Source organism: Mesoplodon mirus (genome assembly GCF_964341445.2).
Source record: "Mesoplodon mirus genome assembly, chromosome: 1".
In the NCBI taxonomy this organism is placed as follows: domain Eukaryota; kingdom Metazoa; phylum Chordata; class Mammalia; order Artiodactyla; family Ziphiidae; genus Mesoplodon; species Mesoplodon mirus.
The window spans coordinates 373357-399061 of record NC_138976.1 but is presented as its reverse complement, the minus strand read 5'-3'; the positions used below and the strand labels follow the sequence as shown (position 1 = coordinate 399061).

General features: G+C 51.8%; 1 protein-coding gene across 6 annotated transcripts in view; it reads left to right on the top strand.

Annotated features, from left to right (window-relative positions):
- EHMT1 (euchromatic histone lysine methyltransferase 1) overlaps positions 1-25705 on the top strand; it is a 145654-nt gene that overhangs the window by 113072 nt on the left and 6877 nt on the right. For all 6 annotated transcript variants that reach the window (XM_082638810.1, XM_082638809.1, XM_082638807.1 and 3 more), the window contains exons 16-25: positions 3472-3594; positions 9008-9109; positions 10666-10770; positions 16179-16333; positions 17092-17259; positions 17367-17511; positions 17860-17937; positions 18873-18988; positions 20336-20422; positions 20854-20932. In XM_082638810.1, coding sequence (XP_082494936.1) covers positions 3472-3594; positions 9008-9109; positions 10666-10770; positions 16179-16333; positions 17092-17259; positions 17367-17511; positions 17860-17937; positions 18873-18988; positions 20336-20422; positions 20854-20932 — 1158 coding nt within the window. The remainder of the gene's footprint in view (positions 1-3471; positions 3595-9007; positions 9110-10665; positions 10771-16178; positions 16334-17091; positions 17260-17366; positions 17512-17859; positions 17938-18872; positions 18989-20335; positions 20423-20853; positions 20933-25705) is intronic.

The following is a 25705-nucleotide window of genomic DNA, read 5'->3' as shown; positions in this document are numbered from 1 at the left end:
CCCAACCACTGCGCCACCAGGGAAGCCCTGGACAGATCTCTTTAAATAGCATATAGCCAGCTTCTAAAAAGCTCTGACAGCCTTGGTATTTTAATAGGAATCTTCAATATACTTATGCTTACTGTAACTTTTGACATTTAAAATTTATTTCTGATTTCTTATATTGTAGTTTGATTCTCAGCCTCTTAAAACAAATATTTCTTTTTTTTTTTTTTCCCTCTCCTTTGCTGCCTTCTTTTGGGTTGACTTTTGTTTTGTCTCATTTCCTTTCTCTTTATTTGCTTGGAAGTTATAGTCTTTGCTTTCTTGCCTCCAGAGGTCACTCTGTGGTTCTAACAAGTGGCCGTTTCTTGCCCAGTCTTGAGACAGGGAGGAGGAGGGGGAGGGGGAACAATTGATGGTCTTCTGACTTTATTCTTCCTTTGGAAAAGGTAGTTTCACACTCCTTTGAAAGAATCTATTCCCCCCACCCCCCAACTTTTTTTTTTTTTAACACAAAAACGTGTGTGAGATACATACAGAAAAATCACTGAAACGTAAACGTCTTGGTTAATGAATGGTTCTAAAGGACCTGTCCTGATCTGCTTGCCCCCCAGAGGCACCGTGTGTCCCTCCCCTATGGCAGCTCTCCTAGCCTGTGTTGTGACGATCAGGTGTGTGTGTTTCTGTGCGCTCACAGCCCCACAGAGATCCTCAACCCCATGGCTCAGCTCTGTCCACTTCTAAACCTCACACAGTGTGAATTCTTTGTCTGCCTCTTTCATTCAAAGAGCAAAAGCCTAAGAGTCATTCACTGATCCGCTGCCCCATTTCCTGCTTCTCCCCACTGGCCGTGATAGTGGATGACTGTCTGGGGCAAAGAACACAGGAGCTCTGTGTTCTGTTTTGCAGCTTCTTGTGAGTTGTAAGCTATTGCAGAATAAAATGTTACGTATTTTGGAAAAAACCGACGCTTTATACATCAGCGATCTTTATGACTCTGTCCCGTCTACCCGGAGCCTGGAGGCGCGACCGTGTGACACCACTTCAGATTGGATTGTCAGCCTGGTGGTTAACTTGGTGACCCAGGCTGCAGACTTCCTGACTTGGGGGCTGTGCTCTTGTGTCCTCTTCTCCCCTAGAACCCATCCGATGTTGGACGGATTTCCTCTGCTTTGCCCCGAATCCGAGGGTATTGTTTCTTGGAGGCGCAGCTTTGGTGGGTACCCACCTCACGTGCCCTCCTCCGGCTGGGCTCTGGCCCTGGCCCCAGGCAGCAGGCACCCTCGCTTACGCTTGGGGTCAGTGGAGGAGCCCCTGTGAGGAGTGGTTCGGGTATTTCCCAGCCTGTTTAATTTTCATGCCGAGGTCTCGCTGGAAACAGCTCCATCCAGGCAACTGCGGCACAGTGGCCCTGCCACAGGTGGACACTTAATTTAAATAACAACATTAAACGAAACCCCAGCAGGACGCATTCTGGGGCGCTCGGGTGCACGTCCGGTGTGTGGGAGCACGAGGTCAGGGGCAGCCGTGCTGGTCGCTGCCACTGACACCCTCCGGTACCCTTGGCCAGCCCCAACCTTTGGCCAGCACCGGGCATGCCCGTGGTCAGAGTGACCTGCCGCGCAGCTCTCCGGGCCTGGGCCTGGGTGTGTCCCCACTTGTGGTCACTGCTTTGACTTCTCCTACCTGGGCCTCCATCTGCTCCCCGGCTCTGTCGCTGTCCTGTCCCTCCGTGTTAGTGTTTGCTTGCATCTGGGGTCCATCTCGCCAGCTTTGCTTTTACCTGCTCTGCAGGCCGTGAGCCCAGGAGGCATCTTCTAATAGGAAAAGGTGCGTTTTCTAGCAGTCATGGGCCCAGAGCGGAGGGACAGAGCGACAACCGCTGCCCTGCCCCCTGGGAGCCCAGGACGTGCCGTGGGCTGTGCTCGCCCCGCACCTCCCGGGCCCTCTGTTCCCTCTGGGTGGAGGCCCTCCTCCCGCCTCCTTCCGTGTCTCAGATCTCTCCACGTTGTCTCCTGGCCACCCCTGCCTCTTCCTGGTGATGATCACTAGCCTTTGGGCTGACTTCCCTGGTGTGGTCCTGGGTTGCCCACATGGCCCTGTGCGGGGCCTCCGTGCTGGTGGTTGGGGCCGTCACTGGCCGGTGCAGATTTCAGACAAGCACACCGAGCAGCCGTCCTCACACTCTACCTGGGTGTCGGGTGGCGGGGCCTGGCCCCCCGACCCCGACCCTCTGCACCGTGCGGCCCATGGCTCTGCTCTTGGTCATCCGCCCGTCTGGGCCTCTCAGACGTGGGCCCTGTCGGGGGCTGCCCGGCCTGTGGGCTCCTCCCTTCCAGACCGTCCCCCGGGCAGGCTTGTGGCCCGGGCTCTCGCACCCCTGGGTGTTCAGGGTGGTGGGGGTGGGGGGGTCTTGCTAAGTGTGTGCACCCAGTTACAGGCGGCGCCTGGCCTCTCACCGGCAGAGGGCACATCCTGGCCTGTGCAGCCTGGTGGAGCGTGGCCGACCCCACGCTGGCCTCGTTAGCGCTACACAGACCCCCACCCCGCACCTTTATCTTGTGTGGTTTTCCAAGTTTCGTTGTTAAAGTTAGCTGCTGTGGAGTCCTGGCTCTACCTAGCCCTCAGGTTGGGCCATCTGGCCTGTGTCCCCCACTCGTCTCCTACCTGGACGTCCCTGCTCTCCGACATCAGCTCTGCTCCGTGGGAACAGCCGAGTCTCCTTCTCCATCCCTGACCACCTCAGTTCCCCTGGCTTTCCATGTGTACCATTCTAGGTCTATTTTTAAATTTCTTACTAAACTGGGTTACTTTTGTTTTTTACTTGCTAGTAGTAAAAACAATACTATTTTCAGCCTTATAAGTACTAGCTCTTTTAAAATGTTCAACTGCCAAACACTTGCTTTGCTGTTAGTGGAAAACCCACTTTAAGGTTGGGCGTTTCAGTTTCAAACAGACGATTTACCCAAGTATACCTACCTCCTGGCTCATTGGTTTTCAAGTACATACTCCATTGGAAAATACATCCTGGAAATGAGTTTTTGTTCAGTTTATTTTGGCAAGTGTTTAGAACAGCCCGAGACAGAGGTCTCTGAGGCCCCTGAGCTAGGGCCCCACGGTCACTGCAGGCTGGGCCACCGCCTGCCTCCTGGCCCTGCCTTGCTGAGTCCCCCTCCGCACCCTTTCTTTGCCTGCTCTGGGGTCTCACCTTCTTTCTTATTTCTAAAGGTGCTGTCGCTAACGTTACTGTAAGCATTTTTACCCAATTAGCTTAGAAATGAAATGCTCTTCTTGAACTAAAGGTTTGATAGTTATAGAATAATCATGTCTCTGAATTCTGCTTTGGAAGATTCAGGCTTAGTCGATAGAAAGACTTAATGTAGCCCCTGAGACCCCTCTGTTTCCAAGTGCTGAGCCTGGGAAACGTTTCCTCACTGGGTGTGGCTGCGGTGGCAGCTCTCACACCTGAGCTGTCCCTCTTTTCACCAGGCGGGCGCCAACATCGACACCTGCTCAGAGGACCAGAGGACCCCGCTGATGGAGGCGGCAGAAAACAACCACTTAGACGCGGTGAAGTACCTCATCAAGGCCGGGGCCCTCGTGGATCCGAAGGTACTCACTGCTCAGAAGCACATGTAGAAGCTCCTCGTGAAGAGGAGCAGGGCCGGTTCCTGCTGGAACGTCTTCAGAAATTGGTAGCCACCAGGCATCCACCGGGTTGTCTGGAAGTAGGTAGTTCACCTTACTTGGTTACCGGTTTATTTGTGGAAAATACTAGTGAGCACGGGATCCACTATGCCTGACGGTAGTCAGGCATCTGATAAGGAGTTTGTGTGCAGAGGTGTTCAGCTTCCTTCTTTGGATAGGCACACCTTCTCTCTTCTGGCAAGAAAGAGAAATAGAAGGCATCCAGATTGGAAAGGGGGAAGAAAAATGATCTCTGTTCACAGATGACATGGTCTTATATGTAAAAAATCATAGAGTCCACACAAAAAATTGTTAGTACTAATAAATACATTCAGGAAAGTTGTAAGATACCAAATCAGTACAGAAATGTCAGTTGTATTTCTGTACACTTGTGATGAACTATCCGAAAAGGAAATTAAGAAAACAATTCCATTTACAATAGCACTGAGAAGAATAAAATACTTAGGAATAAACTTAACCAAGGAAGCGAAAGATTTGTGCACTAAAAAATGCTGAAAGAAATTAAAGAAGACACAGATAAATGGAAATTATATGGTGTTCATGGATTGGAAGAAGACAGTACATTCATCCCTCAGTATCTGCGGGGGGTTGATTGCAGGAGCCCTGCAGATAACAACCCGCTGATGCTTGAGTCCCTTAATAGTACAGTCAGCCCTCCATATCCGTGGGTTCTGCATCCGTGGATACTGAGTGCCGAGTGTATTGTTAAAATGTCATTGCTACCGAGAACGATCTCCAGATTCAGTGCAATCCCTATCAGAGTCCCAATGCCTTTTTTTTTTTTACAGCTTATAGAAAACCCCATCCTAAAATTCATAGGGAACCTTAAGGGACCCTGAACAACCAAAACAATCTTGCAAAAGAACAAAGCTGGAGGCCTCACACTTCCTGACTTAAACTTATGACAGAGCTACAGTAATCAAAACCATGTGGTACCGGCCTAGAGACAGACGTATAGAACAGTGAACAGAGTGCCCAGAAATAAACCCTTGCAGATACAATCAAGTGATTACTGTTAAGGGGGCCCAGAGCATCCAATGGCAGGAGAGGGTGTCTTTTCACAAGTGCTGGGAAAACTGTTCTACATGCAGAAGGCTGAGGTTACAGTGTATTCAGAAATAATCTCAAAGGGGATCAAAGACCTAAACTTAAGAGCTAAAATCGTAAAACTCTTGGAAGAAGACAGGAAAATCTATATGACATTGGATTTGGCAATGATTTCTTGGGTAATGACACCAAAAGCACAGACAATAAAAGGAAAAACTAGGTAACTTAAACTTCATCAAAATTAATAAACTTTTGTCCATCAAAGGACACTATTCAAGAGAGTGAAGAGGCAACCCACAGAAGGAGAAGATATTCATAAATTATGCTCTGATAGGGCTTTACTATCCAGAATATATTGACACGTCCTACCACTCAATAACAAACTCCAGCCCAGCTCAGAAATGGGCAGACTGTGAGTAGACATTTCTCCAGAGAAGATATGTGAATGGCCAGTTAGCACGTGAAAAGATGTTCAACATCATTAGTCATTAGGGAAACGCAATCAAAACCACGGTGAGACCCTTAGGACAGCTGTTATCTAAGAATCAGAAAATAAGTGCTAGCAAAGATGTGGAGAAATTGGAATTCTTATATGTTGCTGGTGGAAACGTAACATGATGCAGTTAACTGTGGAAAGCAGTTTGGTGGCTCCTCAAACAGTTAAACATAGAATTACTGTATGATCCAGCAATTCCTATCCAGGGTATGTACCCAAAGAAACAGGAAGCAAGGACACGGACAGGTATGTTCACATATTGTTCACAGCATTGTTTACAGTAACTAAAAGGTGGAAGCAACCCAGTGTCCATTGACGGGCGATGGATAAGCCGGATGTGGTCCATCCATACGATGGAGTGTTATTCAGCCTTACTTCAAAAAGGAAGGAAGCTCTGACAAAGGCTGCAACACTGGTGAACTTGAGAACGTTATGCTGAGTGAAAGAAGCCAGACACAGAAGGACGAATATTGTATGATTCCACTTATGTGCGGAACCTGGGACAGGCAGATTTAGAGACTGAAAGTAGATTGGAGGTTACCCGGGGTGAGGGGGGGCTACTGTTGCTGAGTGGTGACCGAGCTTCTGCCTGGGCTGGTGGACAGGCTTTGAGAATAGAGTGTGGTGATGGTACAGCTCTGTGAAAGCAATTCATGTTGCCACTGAATCACTCTAAAATGGTTAAAAGGGCAAGTTTTATGTCATATACACACACACGCAATAACAATAAAAATGCTAAATCCTACAGCCCTTCAAATTAATACACATTTTTCCAACAAAAAAATGATCGTTCTGTTCATACTAATTTATTAACTCCTTGTTCCCATCAAATTAACTTCTCACTCTTTTTTCTATGTCATTAAATATTCTATAACATTATTTCAAGTGGCTGTGTTGTATTTCATGATATAATTTGTATCATTTTTTTAGATTTGCTGATTGTTTAATATTTATGTTATTTTCAGTTTTTATTGTACACAGTGCTTCAACAGACATTTCATAGCTAAATCTTTGCACCTTTGATTTCTTTAAGACAGATTTCTGGGTGTGTGTGTGGAATTGCTAGATCAAAATATATAATCATTTCTAAGGCTTCTGATCCCTCTCTCTGAATTGCATCCGGGAGTGTCTGAGCACTCATTTCCCTGTAGTCTTACAAGTGCCGATCGTTACAGTTAAAAAAAAAATTAACAATTTGATATGCAAAAATGATTATTTATTTGTTTTTTACTATTTTAATTTGCTTCTCTCAAAGTGAACTTTTTTTGTGTATAGTTATTTACATTTGTTGTGAATATTTTTTCAAGCTGGTATTTAGTCCTTTGCTTTTGGTGGTTTTTGAGATCTGGAAACCTTTAGTTTTTCTATGACTATCTATAGATAACTGTTATTAATCCTCTCCGTTAGGATGGGTGGGTGAGTTCTGCCCAGTTCTCGGCCAGGGGACGATTTCCCAGCCTCGTCACAGGAGCCAGCGCCCAAGCAAAGCACCACTGAAGAGGCAAGAGGTCAGTGTTCAGGGCTTCACAGAAGCAGCTGGAGCCTGCAGGACAAGTGATTGGAGGAGGTCTGGAGTAGACAGTTCACCGATGAGCTTGTTAGCGGCGCTCTGGGTGCTGTAGAAGAGAGGGTCCGTGAAATCCAAGACCAATCAGAGAAACCATTCTGTCTGAAAAGCAGACTGTAGGACAACAGTGAGCTGTCTGCTGTGTAATTGGAGTCCCAGAAAGGAGAGAAAACCCAGTGGAAAAACATTTATTGAAGGAAAAATGGTCATAAATTTCCCAAATTTGGTGAAAAATAACCTACAGATTCAAGAAACTCAACAAACCCCAAGCTGGATAAACACTAAGGCTGCCACACCTAAATACATCATGTTAAACTGTTGAAAACCTTAACACAGCCCCAGAAAAAAAACACAATACGTGTAAGTGAACATTACGAAAATTTGCCAACTTTGCATTTGAAACGACGGAGGCCAGGAGCCAATGGAGTGATATTCTTATTGTGCTAAAAGGGAAGGAAAAAAACTCAAAAAAATTGTCAGCCCAGAATGCTACAGCCAGTAAAAGCGTCCTTCAGAAAGCACTTGTGAAATAAAACATTTTCAGGTACACAAAAGCTGATAGGACTTACCAGCAGGTTTACACTAAAGTTTGTGGGAGGAAAATCCCGTTCTTGGGGAATTAAAATACTAGAAATGGTAAATACTTGTTTTCTTTAAATTTCTTAAAAGACAAAGGCTGCTTAAAGCAAGAAGAATATTGTAAGATAGAGTTTACACAAACTTGGAAGTAAGACAGGACAGCAGGAGCACAGGGGGAGCCAGTGGTGGATGTGAGCAGGATCCTCGGGTTTTAGTTCTTTCCTGCGAGGGAATAAGTACTGACCTAAGTGGATGGGAAAGGTGAAGATTGTGATCCCTACAGAACATTAAGGCAATAATTTCAAAGGAGTATAGCTTTAAGGAAAACTTTTTAAAAAGCTAGTAGAAGAAGTAAAACGGAATGTTAAAAAATACTTGTGTAACTAAAAAGCAGGAAAAGAGGAATAGAAACAGGTAGGACAAATAGGAAGGTGGTCATCTAACCCTAAAACCATGTCGTAATTACATCCAGTGTCAGAGGACAAAGCCCTCCAGCCAAGGGCAGACGTTTGTCTGAGCCAGTGAGCGGGCGAGAACCAGCTCTGCTTCCCTGGAGAACACACGCTAACACACGGACCAGGCTTGAGTGAGCAGGGTCAGGGCACACGTCAGGCACGTGGCAAACAGAAGAATCAAACACAAGAGGCAAAATTACAGAACTTTCGGAGGTTAAGAGGGAAGATTAGCTTTGTGATTACAGCATCGGGAAAGATTTCTTCAACAAGACAAAAGTACAAAAATGATTGATAAAGTCAAATGCATTAGAATTCAGAATTTCTGATCCACAAAAGATGTCACAAGGTACATGAAGGGCAGCTACAGCCGGGAGAGGGTTTTGCAGCCAGAGGGCGTCAGGGCCTCCTACAGATGAAGGAAAGTAACCGGAAGCAGTGGGTGAGGAAGGTGACCAGGCAGTTCCCTGCAGAGGAGATGTGTGACCGGGATGTGCCGGGAAGGCGCCTGCCTTTCAAGCACCCGAGACGCCCCATTCCCTGGCCGTAGAATCCCGTGAAGCCCACAGCTGAGCCCACCTGGGGGAGCAGCACACGCATGTCATTGTTGGGGGGAGGTCTCGGTGTTGGGGGACCCCGTGGGCAACTCTTGCACGAGGAATCCGGGAAACGTACTGCAATGTTTGGTGAATATTGGTGAAAAACAACAAGTCTTCCTCGACCAAATGCACAAACTGGGCTAGTTCTACATCAGTTGACATAAGTGAACTAGTGCTCTGTGTTCTCTACAAAGTGAAATCTCCAGACCATAACGTTGAACTAAATATGAACTGCAGACAGGCATATGATATGTTATTTATAGACAATTTAAAAACATGAAACCGTCATTTGTGGATACGTACACGTGTAGCCAAAGTATCAAGAGCGGTGTCAGCATAATAGCCGTTGCATTCAGACCGGCGATCTGGAAGGAGCCTTTTTGTTGAGATGGTTCAGTTAACGAGGCACCCTTAGTGTCCTTGAGGAGATGGAGCTAAAAGCCATCTAGGAGGTGTGCCCGGCGGCCAGCGGACGCAACCTGGAGGTGGCCAGCCGCCGTGACGAGTGTCAGGCTGCACGGCGAGCTTGCCCCGTCACGCTGTGATTTCTTGGGACCTAAATGCATTTGTGTTGCAGGACGCAGAGGGCTCCACCTGTTTGCACCTGGCTGCCAAGAAAGGCCACTATGATGTGGTTCAGTACCTGCTGTCCAATGGGCAGATGGACATCAACTGTCAGGTAAACCACCTCCTCCACTCGTGATGGCACCTGACGGGCTGGCCAGAGGCGTGGTCCTCCTTCGTGGTGATCCTGGCCCCTTCCACCCTCCGAGGCACCCCACCCCCCACCCCTGCCAGGTCCTGGAAGGCCTGGCCTCATCCTCTGCCCCCGTCCACCTCCCTCCTGGCCTGCCCACTGGCCGCTCGCCAAGCTCTGTGCCGCTGCCCAGCTGCAGGCTTGTCCTGAGGTGTCCACCTGGGCTGCCCTGGTCTCCTTGTGTCCTGTGTTCAGATGCTGCTACTTGAGCAAGGTCTCTGGCCTGTGTGCCGTGCCACCCCCGTGGCACCTCATCGTCCCTCCCAGCACTGGCCACTGTTGGACATTCCACCTCTTTCCCTGTGTGTTTGCTTCTTGTCCACCTGCTGTCAGGACCCCGGCGTGGTGTTTGTGTGACCTGCAGTGCCTGGTTACAGAGCAGGTCCTGTGCATGTCTGCTGAGCGAGTGAGTGCCTGGGGAGAGCCAGTGAGGGTGGGGCCTTCTAACTCACCAGGGACCCCTCCTGTTCTCCGAGGCCCCCTTCCGCTCCCCAGGACCCCGCCCGCACATGACTTGAAGCTCTGGGATGACCATCTCCCATCACAGGGCACCCCCATCTTCTGGCCCAGCCATTGCCGCTAATCCAGCTCCTGTGCCCACCACCCTGACTGTGAGACCCTCCCAGATGGACCAGAAATGCAGCTCCCTGCATTGTGGTTTGTCCAACCTCTGTTCTAGTGGGGTCCACGGGCCTCCTTCCCCTGTTTTGGGTTTTTATCTCCCACTCGGTCGGGTTTTGTGAGTTTCTCCCCCCAGGCTGGGCTGTGTTGCCCCTGCCGTGTCCCCAGTGCCCATGGTAGGCCTGCAGGGACCATCTCGCTTTAGTCATGGAGGCCGTGTGCATCCATCAGGAAAATGTGGCGACTGGAAAGTGGAGAATGTTGTGCTGGAGTGTTTGCAGAGTAGGAACTGGCACCGTAATACTCATTTCCTAAGAGTCGCCTCCGGGGTAGAGCGGCACACAGCCAGCTCATCACAGCCATGGTCCAGCCTGCAGGGGGTTCAGCCCCGGTGAGCTTCTGCTCCGGCCCTTAAAGAAGGGGCTGGGACTTTTCATGGCCTCCATTCATCTCTGGGCCCGATGTCCATCCGTCTGTCTGTCTGTAGTTCTTGGCTGTTGCTCCTGCTTCGTGCGTGGAGTCTGTCCTGGGATCAAAGGGTGGGCAGGCGCGTCCCGGTCAGTGCTTCCCGCCAGCCGGGCACGGACTCTGCAGCTGGGTCTGCTCTGTGGCCTTCTGGCCTTTTTCTTAGGTGACTCTGTCACATGCACACAGGTGTGTCGAGTTGCCCGGTGGGCCCTGCCTGCTCGCTGAGATCCCCAGGCAGCGCTCTGAGCCTCAGTTTCCTCCAACAAAATGGGGACTCAGGCTGGCTCCCGCCCCCCGGGGCCTCCTTGCAGGTCCCGAGTGATGAGGTGCCTCACGTCTTGTGTCTCTAGGAGCTGTGATGGATGTTTGTTTCTTTCTTTTGAAATTAGGATGATGGCGGCTGGACGCCCATGATTTGGGCCACTGAGTATAAGCACGTGGACCTCGTGAAACTGCTGCTGTCCAAGGGGTCTGACATCAACATCCGGGACAACGTGAGTCTCCCCCCCGGGGAGGCGGACCCTGGAGGACTGGGGACGGGTGTGTCGGGTGGCAGTGTCCTAGCACCTGCCTATGGCTCTGACCTCTTCCCATTGAGTCGCCAGCCATGTGTTGACCCAGTGCGGTTTCCAGTGGTTATTTTGTGTGTCAGCCAGCTGCTGGATGTGAACCGAGGGGCACAGGTCCCTGAGACCTGCTCCTCGGGCAGAGCTGCATTTTTAGAGGCCTTTAGAGACACTGACTGCCATGTCTGTGGTGATGTCCGAGGCCCCAGGGCCCACCCCACACCTGGGCCAAGGTCAGGGGACTCACCAGTCCCTCTGGGAACAGCCCTCCGCTGTGTATCAGTGGGGCTGTTTGGTCACAGGCAGCACCAGGCGCATCTGATGAACTCAAAGGGGAATTTCTCGGGCGGGCTTCAGAGACCCTCAGAACCGGTGCGGTGGTAGGGCTGGCAGAGTTGGGGGGCTGCTCTGGCACAAGCCCCTGTGCTGCTTCCCAGGCGGAGGGACAGGGCTCCTGGGACACAGACAGGGTGTGGCCTGTGGAGCTGTGTCCACCTTTACAGCGTTACCCAAGCCATAAGTAGGAAGTCTAGCCACACACTCGTTAAACTGATAATGGAATAAGGCAGGAAGGCATGCCCACCCCTCAGTTCGGAGCCCTTACTGGACTGTTTGAAGAAAGGATGGGAGCAGTGACTGGTCAGTCCTCCTGGGTGCTCCACGTGAGGACCCTCCCTCACCCAGAAAACAGGAGCAGCAGCTCCCAGCCGAGGGCCGGGCACAGCTGGTTGGGGACGTCTTTGCCAACTCCACAGAGCTGGGCCCTGGGACATGAGAGCAGCTGAGGGCCAGGAAACCCTGGGGGCTTCGGGTGAGGGTGGTGCGGAGGGAGGCGACAAGGTCCGGGGAAGCTGCAGCACACGGCAGTCACACTCTGCCTTGTTCCTCGAGGGATGGGGTCGTGGTTTGGAGCAGCCTCGGCCCTGGGTGCTTGGGTGGGACTGGACCGTCTGGGCACGTGGGCAGCGCACAGCCTTGCAGCATCCAGCAGTGTAGGTTCTGGTTGTTCTGAGGGATTGGAAGAACTGATTGAGTCGTGTGTTTTTTATTTATATGATGAAACAGCGTCACTGTTTTATTTCAGTAGCTTCATTGAAGTATGACTGGCAGACTGTGCTATTTAAAGTGTACAGTTAGATAAATTCTAACCCCAGCCACCGTCACACAACCAGAACAGTGGATGTCACTTACCCCTAGGTTTCCTCCTGTGCCTCCTAACCAGCCCCCCTTAACCAGACGTGACCAGCCCACCTGCTTCCTGTCGCCGCCTCGCTTCTCGTAGTCCCATCTGAGCTTGGGCCCCCCTCCCTTTCTGTTACTGTGAGAGGCCGTCCGCTTGCTTGTCCTGTGCCTGTGGACCGTGGCCGGTCTCCCTGGTGGGGCTGTGACCTTCCTGCTCAAGTGCTGCCACTCCTGTGGGTGCAGCCGTTTCCAGGGTAGGAGAGTCTGGTTCCTTTACGGTCTCCCCAGCACTTAATGTAGTCGGTCTTTATCTTCTTTGGTGAAGGATCTGTTCAGGTCTTTTGCTCATTTTTTTACTGGATTGTTTATTTTCTTACTCTCTAGCTTGGAGAGTTTTTGTGTATTCTGGATACAAGTCCTTTACCAGATAATGTGTTTCATAAATCCTAACCATTGTCTTTGGAGGAGCACATGTTTCTAATTTTGGTGAAGTCCAGTTTATCAGTTATTTTTTGTATGAATCATGTGAAATCACTGCCAAACCCATGACCCTGGAGAGACTCTCTGTGTTTTCGATCGCAGTTCCTTAGGTTTAGGTGTTAATGTTCATACGTGGTGTGAGGTAGGGATCAGGCTCTTTCTTCTGGTGTGTGGACCTCTAGCTGCTCCAGCAGTGTTGTTTAGAAAGCAGCCTTTCTCCCTAGATTGGCTTTGCCCTGTGGCCGCACTCAGTCTTCTGGGCCTTGACCTGGGGTCTGTCTTAGTGCTGGGGTTGTACTCTCTTGTTGAGTGCAGCTTCAGGACCTGTAAGGAGAACCTTACAGTATTAGCTTCCATTTCTCCCTCCCCAACTTTATGCTGTTCCTCTCGTGCATTTTACTAAATAAACACCACGGTACAGTGTTGTTTGTTTAAACAACGGTGACTTTGGAAAAGGCTATAATAATCCTGGCGTGTCAGCTCCCGTGGTCACCTCTTCCTCAGGTCCGTCCATCCACTGCTGTTTGCTTCTGTGCGTCTCATGTCCGTTAGCATTTCCTGCTGTGCTGGGCGGCTTGTGAAGGGTTCTTTCAGCTTTTTAATGCCTGCGAAGTCCTTATTTTCCTTCACCTTTTTTTTTTAAAATTTATTTATTTTTGGCTGCATTGGGTCTTCGTTGCTGTGCGCGGGCTTCCTCTAGTTGTGGAGAGCGGGGGCTACTCTTTGTTACGGTGCGCGGGCTTCTCATTGTGGTGCTTCTCTTGTTGCGGAGCACGGGCTCTAGGCGCATGGGCTTCAGTAGCTGTGGCATGTGGGCTCAGTAGTTGTGGCTCACGGGCTCTAGAGCACAGACTCAGTAGTTGTGGCGCACGGGCTTAGTTGCTCCGCGGCATGTGGGATCTTCCCGGACCAGGGCTCGAACGCGTGTCCCGTGCATTGGCAGGCGGATTCTCAACCACTGTGCCACCAGGGAAGCCCTTTTCCTTCACTTTTGAAAGATATTTTGCTGGATATAGAATTGTAGCGTGACAGTTTTTAATTTCAGTACCTGAAACATTCTGCTTCCCTGAGTTCTCACTCGATGCATTTCTAGTGAGAAAGTCTTGGAGGCATCCTTGTCTTCATTTCTCTGTATGTACCACGTCTTTTTTCTTTCAGGTGCTTTTAAGATTGTCTCTTTAACACTGGAGTTTAGCAGTTTGATTATGAGGTGGCTGGTGCTGTGTGTGTGCACATGTGCACTTAAGCTTCATGGAGCTCCCTGGGTCTGTGCATGTGGGGTTTTATCAAGCTGGAAATTCCCTAGTCATTTTTTCCAGTGCTGCTTCTGCCCCCACCCCACTTCTCGAGGCCCCAGTTCCACGTGTGCCAGGGGGCTTGAAGTTGTTCCATGGCTCACGGAAGCGCTTTTCATTTTCTAAAATTATTTTTACACTCTGGATTTCTGCTCAGCTGGTTTTATTGCTCTGTGTTCAAGCTCACTAGCCTTTTCCTCCACAGCGTCAGTTATGCTGTTAATTCCATCCAGCGTGCTTCCACGTCAGTCGTCATGGTTTTCAGTTCTGAACATTCTGCTCGGGTCTTCTTGGTATTTTCTGAAATGTGTCTCTCCTGAGCACAGTTATTCCAGCTGCTCTGACGCCCTCGTTGCTGGTCTGTGTCACTTCTGGGTTTGATTCGTTGGTTTTGCTCCTCATTGTGGGTCATTTCCTGCGTCTTTGCACTCCTGGTGGCCTTGTGCTGGACACGAGACGTTGCGGATCTACCTTGCTGGGAACTTCTGTGTTCCTGGAACTCTCGTGAGCCTTACTCTGGGTGCAGCAAAGTGACCTAGAAATGGTCTGGTCACTTTGCGTTTCACTTTCGAGGTTTGTTAGGTGGTCAGAGCAGGTCTCGGCCTGAGGCCGCTCATCCCTCCTGTGCGGGACCAGTGCTGAGCCCTCTACACCTGGCCTCGGGGGTGTGTCCTCCTGGAGGTCCAGGTTTGGAACGTACAGCCCTCCAGAGGCCTCTTTCCCAGCCCCACAGCCTGCTCTGCAGCCCTGGCTGCCCTGGCCTGGAGCCCGAGAGGGACAGTGAGCAGGTGGCCACAGGCCCCCTTGCTCCTCTCTCGGGGGCACAGCCTTTCACTGCCTGATGTCCAGTTCTTGAAAACTGTTATTTCACACATTTTGACTGTTTGGTCTTACTCTGGTTCTTTCAGGTGTGGAGGGGGGTAAACCCAGTGTGGTCCCTCTTGCCCCGTCTTTGCTGGAAGCCCCATCAGACGTGTAGGCCTGTCGTAACGTAGCTGGTGGACCTCAGAGAGGCTGGGAGACGGCACAGTACCCCCGGCAGGAGGGCTTAGGGGCCTGGGAAGTTCTCAGAACCTAATTCTGGTGATAAAGTCACAAACCGTTCTGATGAAGGAAAGAGAAAGAGGCCCCTCAGGAGACTCTGCGGCTTCACCTGGGAGCTCGCAGATGTGCAGAAGGTGGAAGCAGAGGGTAGAGAGCTTCTGAGAGTGATGCCCAGGAGGGGAGGCCAGACAAGCCCCGGCTTTTCAGGACACCCGGGGCTGATGGCAGGGCCAGCCCTTAGTTTTCTCTGTTGGAAACACACCGATGATGTCGAGGGTGACAGACACAGACCACTTAGCTCCTGCTGTGCTCCTGTCTTTCCTGAAGTTGGTTGAGCTGGAGGCGTGGGATGTACATGGGTGTTGGGATGGGGCGCTTGGCAGTGCAGGGGGTGCCCCGGCCGCCCGGACGTGCTGCACCCCTTGGTGGTGTGGGCGGCGCCCCGGGACCCAGGCTGCGCTTTGGTCCCGGTGGTTCCCAAGGGATCGGCTGTGTGAGCCAAGCATACGACCTGTCCGCAGAGCAGAAAGAACAGGCAGCAGCCCCATCTCTGAGGCTAACTCAGAGAAAGAGAACTGCCACAGTGTCACTGGTTACGTCCCTGAGGGAGGAAGGGAGACGGGGGGCTGGTGAGCAAGCGAGCGGGGGTGGGGGGGTTGGGTGCTGCTCCTTGGGCGGCCGGGCTCCTGGGCTGTCCAGCCGGCCGCGTGGGTGGGCGTGGGTCTCCTCACGCTGTGTCCCCAGTGTGGCAGGTCGAATGTATGGTGGTTCTCGTGCAGACATTTTCTTGTTTTTAGGGTTATTCTTCACTGTTACCTTATGTAAGTTGTTTTTTATTTTCCTTCTCTTTCCACATTTATTTGTTCAAAATTGTAGTCTTATTAAAAAGAAAAACTGTAGTCTTCTAATAAACAATGTGAAAGTTTTGTTATCACGTATATAATCTATACCTGGTAAATCATATATTTTACCTATGGCAAATATTTTTCTAATTTTTCTTTGCATCATTTAAAGTTTTTAGTTTTTCATGAAATAAAATTTTAATTAATCAAATTTGTCTTTTTCAAACCTTGTACAAGTATTACTCTATCCTGCAATCATAACTGTGTTCCAAAGTCAATATAATTTAAAAAACAAACTACCCCTAGATGTTATATTACTTACGTGTCGGGTTTAGAGTGGTCTAATTGAAGTTGATGTTTTCTTCTATTTCTAACGTGTTCTGTACTGTGATAATGTACTTTTATAACGAAAACAAGACAAAATGGAAAGGAAGCCTCTGTCAGGTGGGCCGCGTCGCCCCCTCGGCCTCACACGCTCGTGTCTTCCATGCAGGAGGAGAACATCTGCCTGCACTGGGCGGCCTTCTCGGGCTGTGTGGACATCGCTGAGATCCTGCTGGCCGCCAGGTGTGACCTCCACGCCGTGAACATCCATGGAGACTCGCCCCTGCACATTGCCGCCAGGGAGGACCGCTACGCCTGTGTCGTGTGAGTGGCTCCGGGTGCTCTGGGGACTTCCTGCGGCGGACGAGGCTCTCCTGTTCACGCCTGTGGTCAGCGTGGCTCCAGGAGGATCGTGGTGAAAATCCCCGAATACCCAGGTCACACGTGGAGAGGAGCCCCGTCCTAACACCTCCGCTCGGGGCCAGAGGAGCGGCACCCACGGGAGGGCTGGAGGGCCAGCTGGGAGCCTCCCCCCCACCGGAAGCCCCTCCTGCGTCACTTTTGCCATCAGGTCCGGAGCCTTTGCTCTGCCCCTGGCGGTAGCTCAGGGAGGTGCGGCCCCCACTTCTCATCTCACAGGGGCCTGGGACTAGGGATGCCCCTGCGGTGGGGCCCTCGGCCTCTCAGATCGGGACCTTGGGGGCACAGGGCTCTGGCGCGCCGTCTGGCCCTGACTGGGTCAGGCCTCGGATTGCCTGCTGGGCATGGACTGAGTACATGGCCGGCTAGGCATTGCTGCCCTTTTCATCCTGAGGGTGACTTTGAATGGAAAAGCCAAGAAAAATCAAATACCATCCCTAGTTATTTACATGCTCTTCCCTTCAAGGAAAAAGAGGACTTTTGACAGTAAACGGGGGAGAAGAGTAATGATGTGAGCGGAAGCACCGGCCGGTCAGCTGGTTCATCTGAAAGCGGATGCTGTTTCCTCCTTATTTTTACTGATTGTTGTCATCGTGCGAATCTCATCCTTGTACCTTTTGACTTAAGATCTGAATGTTCTGTGGACTTGTGTTTCCCTCCAGCCTCTTCCTGTCCCGGGACTCCGATGTCACACTAAAGAACAAGGAGGGGGAGACGCCCCTGCAGTGCGCCAGCCTCAACTCGCAGGTGTGGAGCGCCCTGCAGATGAGCCAGGCGCTGCGCGACGCGGCCCCCGACAGGCCCGCCCTGGTGGAGAAGACAGTGAGCAGGTGAGGAGACCAGGGCCTGCCTCCGGGCAGGGTTGAGGCTTGGAACGGAAGCCTCTCTGGCTGGGCCAGGGCTCAGCGGGAAAGCTGACGCCCCCTTCCTGCGGCAGAGACATCGCTCGGGGCTATGAGCGAATCCCCATCCCGTGTGTCAACGGTGTGGACGGCGAGCCGTGCCCCAGCAGCTATAAGTACGTGTCTCAGAACTGTGTGACGTCCCCCATGAACATCGACAGGAACATTACCCACCTGCAGGTCAGCGGTGGGGGGGGCCCTGCTGTGGGGTGTTGCCTCTGCGGCCCCCAGAGCAGCCTGGGCAGCGGGGGGGGGTGCCCTCGGCCGCAGTGGCTCTGCCCCGGTCTTTCCCCTCCTGGGGCTGTGCCCGCCCGGTGTCTGAGCCTCCTTTCCTCCTTTGGGTCCCTCCCCAGCCCCTCCTGCGAGCCCCTGAGGCCTCGTGCCTGAGCGTTCTCTCCACACCCTCCTTCCTGAGGGGCTGCACGCCCCCGGTGTCCTCAAGAGTCAGAATTTTGAGGATTGTCACTGGAGTTGTGAACAGCACTGGGGGGCGGGGCGGGGCTCCATCTGACACGCCCCTCCCCCCAGTACTGCGTGTGCATCGACGACTGCTCCTCCAGCAACTGCATGTGCGGCCAGCTGAGCATGCGCTGCTGGTACGACAAGGTGAGCCTGCGTGGGGGCCTGGCTGGGGAGGAGCGACAGAGGCCAGGGGACGGGGGCGGGACCGAGGCCGGGTACTGGGGACGGAGCCACCGTTCTCTGTGGGCCCTGGGGGTGGCCAGACGGAACTGACTGGGCGGCAGAGGTGGCCGTCCCTGAGCCTGGCCTGGAGGGAGCCGAGAGAAGGGCTCCCAAGGCCAGTTTCTGCGACGAGAGCCCTCCCTGGCTTTGGTTTGGGGAGTTCAGAGGTCATTGTTGGGGGAGGAGCCAGGGTGTCCTGGGGTGGAGAGGGCACACAGGCCCGGCGTGGAGGCCACTGGCACAGAGTCAACATTACAGCAAAGGGGGCGTCAAGAGTGTTGTCCAAACGAGGCCCAGGTGTCGTGGGCAGGACTGGCGGGGCTCAGGTCTCCTGGTGTTTCCTGCAAAGCCTGGCCGTGCTGAGAGGGGGCAAGTTCTTAACTGTTCAGACTCGGCTGCACAGCCTGGGCTCAGCCCAACGGCTCTGCTGCGTCCCGGGTGTCGGACAGAAAAGCGGTGGCAGGTCCCTCTGGGACCTGCCTTAGGGGTTTGCAGAGTGGCAGGTAGTGCTGGCAGGTGGTCCAGGCCGGAGGCTGCAGAGCAGGAGTCCAGGGGCCCGCGAGCTGATGGCCTCAGGGAGGCTGAGAGAGGATGACGGGGATGGGGGGAGGTCGACTGGGGCAGAGAGGCTGGCCACAGTCAGGGACCAGGGAGAGCTGTCCCAGAGGTTTCCAAAAGCCATGCAGATTGCTGGCCAGAGGCTTCACGTGGCCTCGGACAAAGCGTGAGCGTGTGGCCTTACCCTGTCCTCCCAGGTGTAGAGTTTGGCCAGAAACCATGCTTTCTGGGGCAGTGTTTTGGTCTGAGGAGGCATGTTGGTGTCAGTTACTTAGCCCTCGCTGCGCGTCTGTCCGCAGGATGGCCGGCTCCTGCCCGAGTTCAACATGGCGGAGCCGCCCCTGCTCTTTGAGTGCAACCATGCCTGCTCCTGCTGGAGGACCTGCCGGAACCGCGTCGTGCAAAACGGCCTCAGGTGAGGTGCCGCGGGCTGCGCCAGGGCCTCCGTGGTAAAGTTTGAAAGCAGTCAGGTCCCTTGGGCAGCTCTCTAGTTTCACGTGTGTGTCCACAAACGGGAGCAGCGTGTGTTTAGCGTATGTGTGTTTGCACGTGGAGGTGGCTTCCTTGGAGCCCTTGACCTCTACTGATGTTAGAGGCCGACGTAAAGAGTGGAAGCCTTGGGCTTCCCTGGTGGCGCAGTGGTTGAGAGTCCGCCTGCCGATGCAGGGGACACGGGTTCATGCCCCGGTCCGGGAAGATCCCATATGCCGTGGAGCGGCTGGGCCCGTGAGCCATGGCCCCTGAGCCTGCGCGTCCGGAGCCTGTGCTCCGCAATGGGAGAGGCTACAACAGTGAGAGGCCCGCGTACCGCAAAAAAAAAAAAAAGAGTGGAAGCCTTCCGTGTTTCCTACCCGCTCAGACCTGGGTTCAGGTCAGACGGCCCGAAGGCAAGAGGCAGGCTTGCCAAGAGCTGCGTGGTCCAAGCTCACGAGGTCCTGGTCTGGTGTGAACACTCATGTGGTTCCCTCATACCCACGTCCTGAGTCTCATGTAAAACATGTTGCCCCTTGGTGCTCGGGCGCTTGGTTCACTGACCGCCCAGAGCCAGACCCTGGGGTTCTGGTCATGAACCTTCCCTCCGTGAACATGCTCGAGAGTTGGAAAATCAAAGGTTATGAGGGAAGATTTGTATCCTATGTAAGTTTAGCTCCACATGAACGTTACGGTATTTTGGGGTCTATTAATATCAGTAACCCTTACAGCACTTGTGACCAGCCCATACCTCTGTGTCCTGGCGTGTGGCAGAAGGTCCTTGGGGCTGAGGACAGACACGCCACTGGACACACAAACGGCCGGCGGGATGCCCTAGCTCTCGGGGCCTGGGAGGGGCCCCGCAGCTGCCCCCAGGGGCCAGCTCAGCTCTGTGGTTGGCATGCTGCCCGAGCTCACCTGCATTGCAGCCTGGGGCCAGCGGGCCTGCTCATAACCCCCTTGGTCCTCATCGCACGTTGGAGATGAGGACGCTGAGGCACAGGGAGGGCCGCGGGCCGTGTTCCACGCGACGACCCTCAGGCCGGTTTCTGAGGTTGCCCTGCCTCCTGAGGGTGTGAAAGGCGCTGTGAGGGGCACCTTGGTGCAGGGAGGGGGGTTGGGGGTGGGGTAACTCTAGGAGTCAACGCTGCATTGCATGCGAAGTTCTAACGCATCTCCAGACATGAAAGTTGTATTTTCTGTGTTGTTTACTCCTGTCACTCGTGTGGTAACATGAGTGTGAGCTGAGTGTGGTGGAACGTGGCCGTGAGTGGCTGGTCCTATTTTCCAGGACGAGGCTGCAGCTCTATCGGACGCAGAACATGGGCTGGGGCGTGCGGTCCCTGCAGGACATCCCACTGGGCACCTTTGTTTGCGAGTAAGTGAGGGCCCGGTCAGCCCAGGGCTGCTGCTGTCATGGGGGAGGGTGCAGCCGTCGGGGAGGGACTAGGAGTGCACACCGGCCAGTGTGGTGCCCCCAGGCTCACCGGGGAGGGGCTGGGCCTGGCTTGCATTCTCGCTGCGGGCAGCCCCCACCCACCTCTGCGTTTCTGCCTGCACTTTCTCACCAGCTCATAGCTTATTTCAGAAGATCCGTCAGCACTTTGTGACGTGTAGGGGATGATCATTTTGGATCCCTGGGCAGATAGAGGGTATCTGTGTCATCATTTTCTGGGACCCGGATGAAGTCCCTGTTCAGTCACAGGCAGAATTCTCAGTCATGTGGGCTCCATCAGGGCCCCTGTGCCCTGCGTCTGGGTCCTGGGTGACATGCACCTGTCACGTTTTCATCTACCTCTGCCCCCGCAGGTATGTCGGGGAGCTCATCTCTGACTCGGAAGCTGACGTGCGTGAGGAAGATTCTTACCTCTTTGACCTTGACAACAAGGTAATGCGTCCTGAGGGGTTGGGCGTAGAGCTGAAGGGACTGTGCTGCGTGGAGGGGCCTGCTGGCGGGGCCCGGGCTGGTAAGGAGGCTCACCCGCCAGACTGGCGCTGGGTCCCTGATCCCAGAGGTCCTGAGCTTGCCCAGCGAGCCTCGTGTGAGAGTGTGGGACCTCGGACACATCTCTCCAGCCTCTGAGCCCCACCTTCCTTCTCAGCGAGGGTGAGGGCCGCCAAGAGGTTCGGGGGCCATGTGCACGGGGGCGAGCCTTCGTGTGGAGTGAGGGTCACACTTGTGAACAGGGTGGGTGCGTCTCTCTGTGACCCTGGTGCCCTCCCAGGTGCGGGTAGAAGAGCTGGACCCTGGCTTTGTCCGCTCCAGGCCCTGGTTTCCAGGGCAGTTTCTGAGCCATCGCAGGCTGCCCTGTCCTGCCTTATCCTGGCTCCCAGGGTTGCTCCTTAATTCATAAATTGCTGACTTCAGACCTTCTAAGAACTTGCTGTCGCTGCCAGTGGGAGGGAGTTCAGGTGGAGGTGGGGAAACAAGTACTGTGTCCCCCGCAGCAGCTGCGAGACCCCTGAACAGCCACCTGTAGGTCGGGTGAAGCCAGGCACTCACCTTCCCGTGCCTGCCACTCTTGGCTGTGTCTTCAGAGCGCCCTGCTCATCGCCTGACCCGCGCCCTGCCCCTGCAGCCACACCCTAAGGGGTCAGCATTAGTGAGACAAGTGTCTGGAAGAGGAGCCTGTGTTCCTGGAGGTTGCAGCCTGGGGCGCGGCTCTAGCCCAGGGCCGTGGGCAGCCACCCGACCGGCCTGCTCGTTTGTGCGCGTGCGTGTGTGCCTGTGTGTGGCGCTGCAGCCGGGCTGGGTTTCCTGCCCACCCGCATCTGCTGAGCAGTTTGCCTCTTACTGGTTTGCAGCAGTTCTTTCCATGTTCTGGATCAGTGCTCTTTCCTGACGTTTGACTTGCAGATATCTTCCCTCTGTGGCTTACTTCCTGACGATGTCTTTTAATGAACAGAAGTTCTTATTTTTATTATCCTCCAACTTGGCAGTCTTTTTATGTATACAGGTGGGTTTCTATCATGTCCAAGATAAGTTTTTCTAAAACCTAGGTCACAAAGATACACATTTATATTATTTCCCAGATTGCTTTTTTGCTGAAGGGGGTCAAGCTTTATGTTTTTCCCTGTATTGACATCTGTGTGACTGAGCACCATTTCTTGAAAAGATTGTCCTTTCCCCACCCCTCAGCAGTGCAGATTTTGTCATAAATCAGGTGCCCACGAGAGCTTGGATTGCCCTCTGTCTGCTGACGGCCTTGGGCAGCCTGCACTGTATTGATTATCCTAGCTTACCTCTGCTTACCTTGGGGTTCTTGGGAGTGTCTGCTCTTCTTGGTCTCTCGAAGTTCCCATATAAGTTTTAAAATCAGCTTGACAAGTTCCACAAAACTCCTGTAGGGATTTGATTGCATAGCATTGAACTTGTGAGCCAGATTAGATCATGGCATCGAACCTGTAAACCTCATTAGGGATCATAGTATTGACCCATGAACCAGGTTAGGGCCATAGCAATGACCTGTGAACCAGGTTAGGGTCAGAGCATTGACCTGTAAACCAGTATAGGGGCAGAGCTTTGAACCTGTGAATCCATTTAGGGTCAGAGCATTGACCTGTGAACCCAGTTAGGGTCAGAGCATTGACAGATGAACCAGGTTAGGGTCAGAGCATTGAACCTGTGAATCCAGTTAGGGTCAGAGCATTGACCTGTGAATCCAGTTAGGGTCAGAGCACTGACCTGTAAACCAGGATAGGGTCAGAGCATTGACCTGTGAACCAGTTAGGGTCAGAGCATTGACCTGTGAACCAGTTAGGGTCAGAGCACTGACCTGTAAACCAGGATAGGGGCAGAGCTTTGAACCTGTGAATCCAGTTAGGGTCAGTGCATTGACCTGTGAATCCAGTTAGGGTCAGAGCATTGACAGATGAACCAGGTTAGGGGCAGAGCTTTGAACCTGTGAATCCAGTTAGGGTCAGAGCATTGACCCGTGAACCAGGTTAGGGTCAGAGCATTGAACCTGTGAACCCAGTTAGGGTCAGAGCATTGGCCTGTGAACCAGTTAGGGTCAGAGCACTGACCTGTGAATCCGGTTAGGGTCATAGCGTTGACCTGTGATGGTTTGCTGGGCCATCCGCTCCTTCCCGTTGGGAGTGGTGACCCAGATCGCTGTGTGGGGCTGTGTGCTGACCTGCGGGTGGACCCACTGGTTCTGGCTTTTATGGCCAGGAGTGCACCTGCAGTGGATTTTCAGACTTGACTTCTGTGGATGTGAGTCTTTGTTTCAGTTAATTCTTGGGGGTGGAATTACTGCCGTCTGGTGAGGGTTCACTTACTGACTTTAGAAGAAACGGCAAACAGTTTCCGGAGGGCTTGTTCCCCCACACACTCGCCAGCAGCAAAGGGCAGCTCAGACACTAATTCTGATGCCCCATGATGGCGGCGTCTTTTTTTTTTTTTTTTTTTAAGTGATTTTTATTGGAGTATAGTTGCTTTACCATGTTGTGTTTCTGCTGTACAGCAAAGTGAATCAGCTATACATATACATATATCCCCTTTTTTGGATTTCCTTCCCATTTAGGTCACCACAGAGCATTGAGTAGAGCTCCCTGTGCTATACAGTAGGTTCTCATTAGTTATCTGTCTTATACATAGTAGTGTATATATGTCAGTCCCAATCTCCCAATTCATCCCACCCTCCCTTCCCCACCTTGGGGTCCATATGTTTGTTCCCTACATCTGTGTCTCTATTTCTGCTTTGCAAATAAGTTCATCTGTACCATTTTTCTAGATTCCACATATAAGCAGTACTATATGATATTTGTTTTCCTGACCTACTGCACTCTGTATGAGTCTTTAGGTCCATCCACATCTCTGCAAATGACACTATTTCGTTCCTTTTTATGGCTGAGTAATAGTCCACTGTATGTACCACATCTTCACTATATGGCAGCGTCTTTTCATGGCTTAGTGGCTTCCTTACATCATCGTTTGTGGAGAAGTTTTAAAAATTAAAAAAAAAAATTATTGCGGGTTGTTCCGTCGGGCCGCTTGTCGTAAGAGCTCTTCACAAGCCCTGAATGGTACCCTTTTGTCCAACGTGTGTTGTGAGTATTTCCCTCCTGCCTTTCCTTCCTCTTCACAGAACAGAAAACGTTTTAAATTGTTTAGTGCTTTATGTGTCCTAAGAAATCTTTGCTGCAAGGTTGTGAAGATTTTCTCCTTTCTCTAGAATTTTTATATTTTAGCAAAATTACATTTAGATCTAAGATCTGTTTCAAGAACTTTTGTGTATGGTGTGTTTTTTTCACTTAACATATTTTTTTTTGGTGAGATCACTTAAGTTCTATTCTCTTAGCAAATTTCGGCTGTACAAAAGTGTCATCAACTGTAGTCACCATGTTATACATTTGATCCTCATACCTTTTTCATTTTATAAATGTACTGTCTCCCTGTTTCCCCCACTCCTCACCCCCTGGCAACCACTATTCTACTCGGTTTCCATGAAAGTTTTTGCCTTAAAAAAAAAAGTAAGATGCCACCTAAAGTGACACCATGCTGTCTTTGTCATTTGCTGGCTTATCTCAGATGATGCCCTTGAGGTTCATCCATATTGTCCCAAATGGCAGGATTTCCTTTTTTTTTTTTTTAAAGGCTGAATAGTGTTCCACTGTGTGTGTGTGCGCCACATTTTCTTATCCATTAATGGACACTTGGTTATTTCCATATCTTGGCTGTTGTGAATAGTGCTGCAGTGGACATGGGGGAGCAGATGTCTCTTCAAGGTTGTGGTTTTGTTTCCTTCATAAATATCCTGGAGTGGGATTGCTGGATCACATGGTAGTTCTGTTTGCACCTTCTTGAGGAAGCTCCATCCACACTGTTGTCCACAGTGGCCGCACCAATTTACCTTCCCCCCAGCAGTGCACCGAGGGCTCCCTTTTCTCCACACCCTCGCCAGTGCTTCTTGTCTTTTTGATGACGGTCATTCTGACAGGTGTGAGGTGATTAAGTCATTGTGGTTTTGATGTGCATTTCTCTGATGATTAGTGATGTTGAGCATCTTTTCATGTACCTGTTGGCCATCTGTGTGTCTTCTTTGGAAAGATGATTATTCAGTTCCTCTGTCCATTTTTTAAATTGGCTTTTTTTGTGTGTGCTCTACTGAGTTGTGTGAGTTCTTTATATAGTTTGGATAATAGCCCCTTATCAGACACATGGTTTGCAAATATCTTCTCCCATTCGGTATCTGCCTTTTTTTTTTTTTTTTTTTTGGCCTCACCTCTCGGCTTGCAGGATCTTAGTTCCCCGACCAGGGAGTGAACCTGGGCCTATGGCAGTGAAAGCACTGAGTCCTAACCCGTGGACCACCAGGGAACACCTGGTACCTGCTTTTTCATTTTGTTGATGGTCTCCTTTGCTGTGCAGAAGCTTTTTAGCTCAATGTAGTCCACTTGTTTACTTTTGCTTTTTGTTGTTTTTGCTTTTGGTGTCAAATCCAAACAGTCATTCAAGACCAATATCAAAGGGCTTCCCACCTCTGTTTTCTTCTAGAAGTCGTACGGTTTCAGGCCTCACGCTTTGCATTGATTTTTGTGTTTGGTGTAAGATAGGGGTTGAGGTTCCCTTTTGTCCATGTGAATGTAAAGTCTCTACTTGCACCATTGAAAGTAGGTCTGTCTGGACTGTGTTTTGTTCCTTTGATTTATTTGCCAG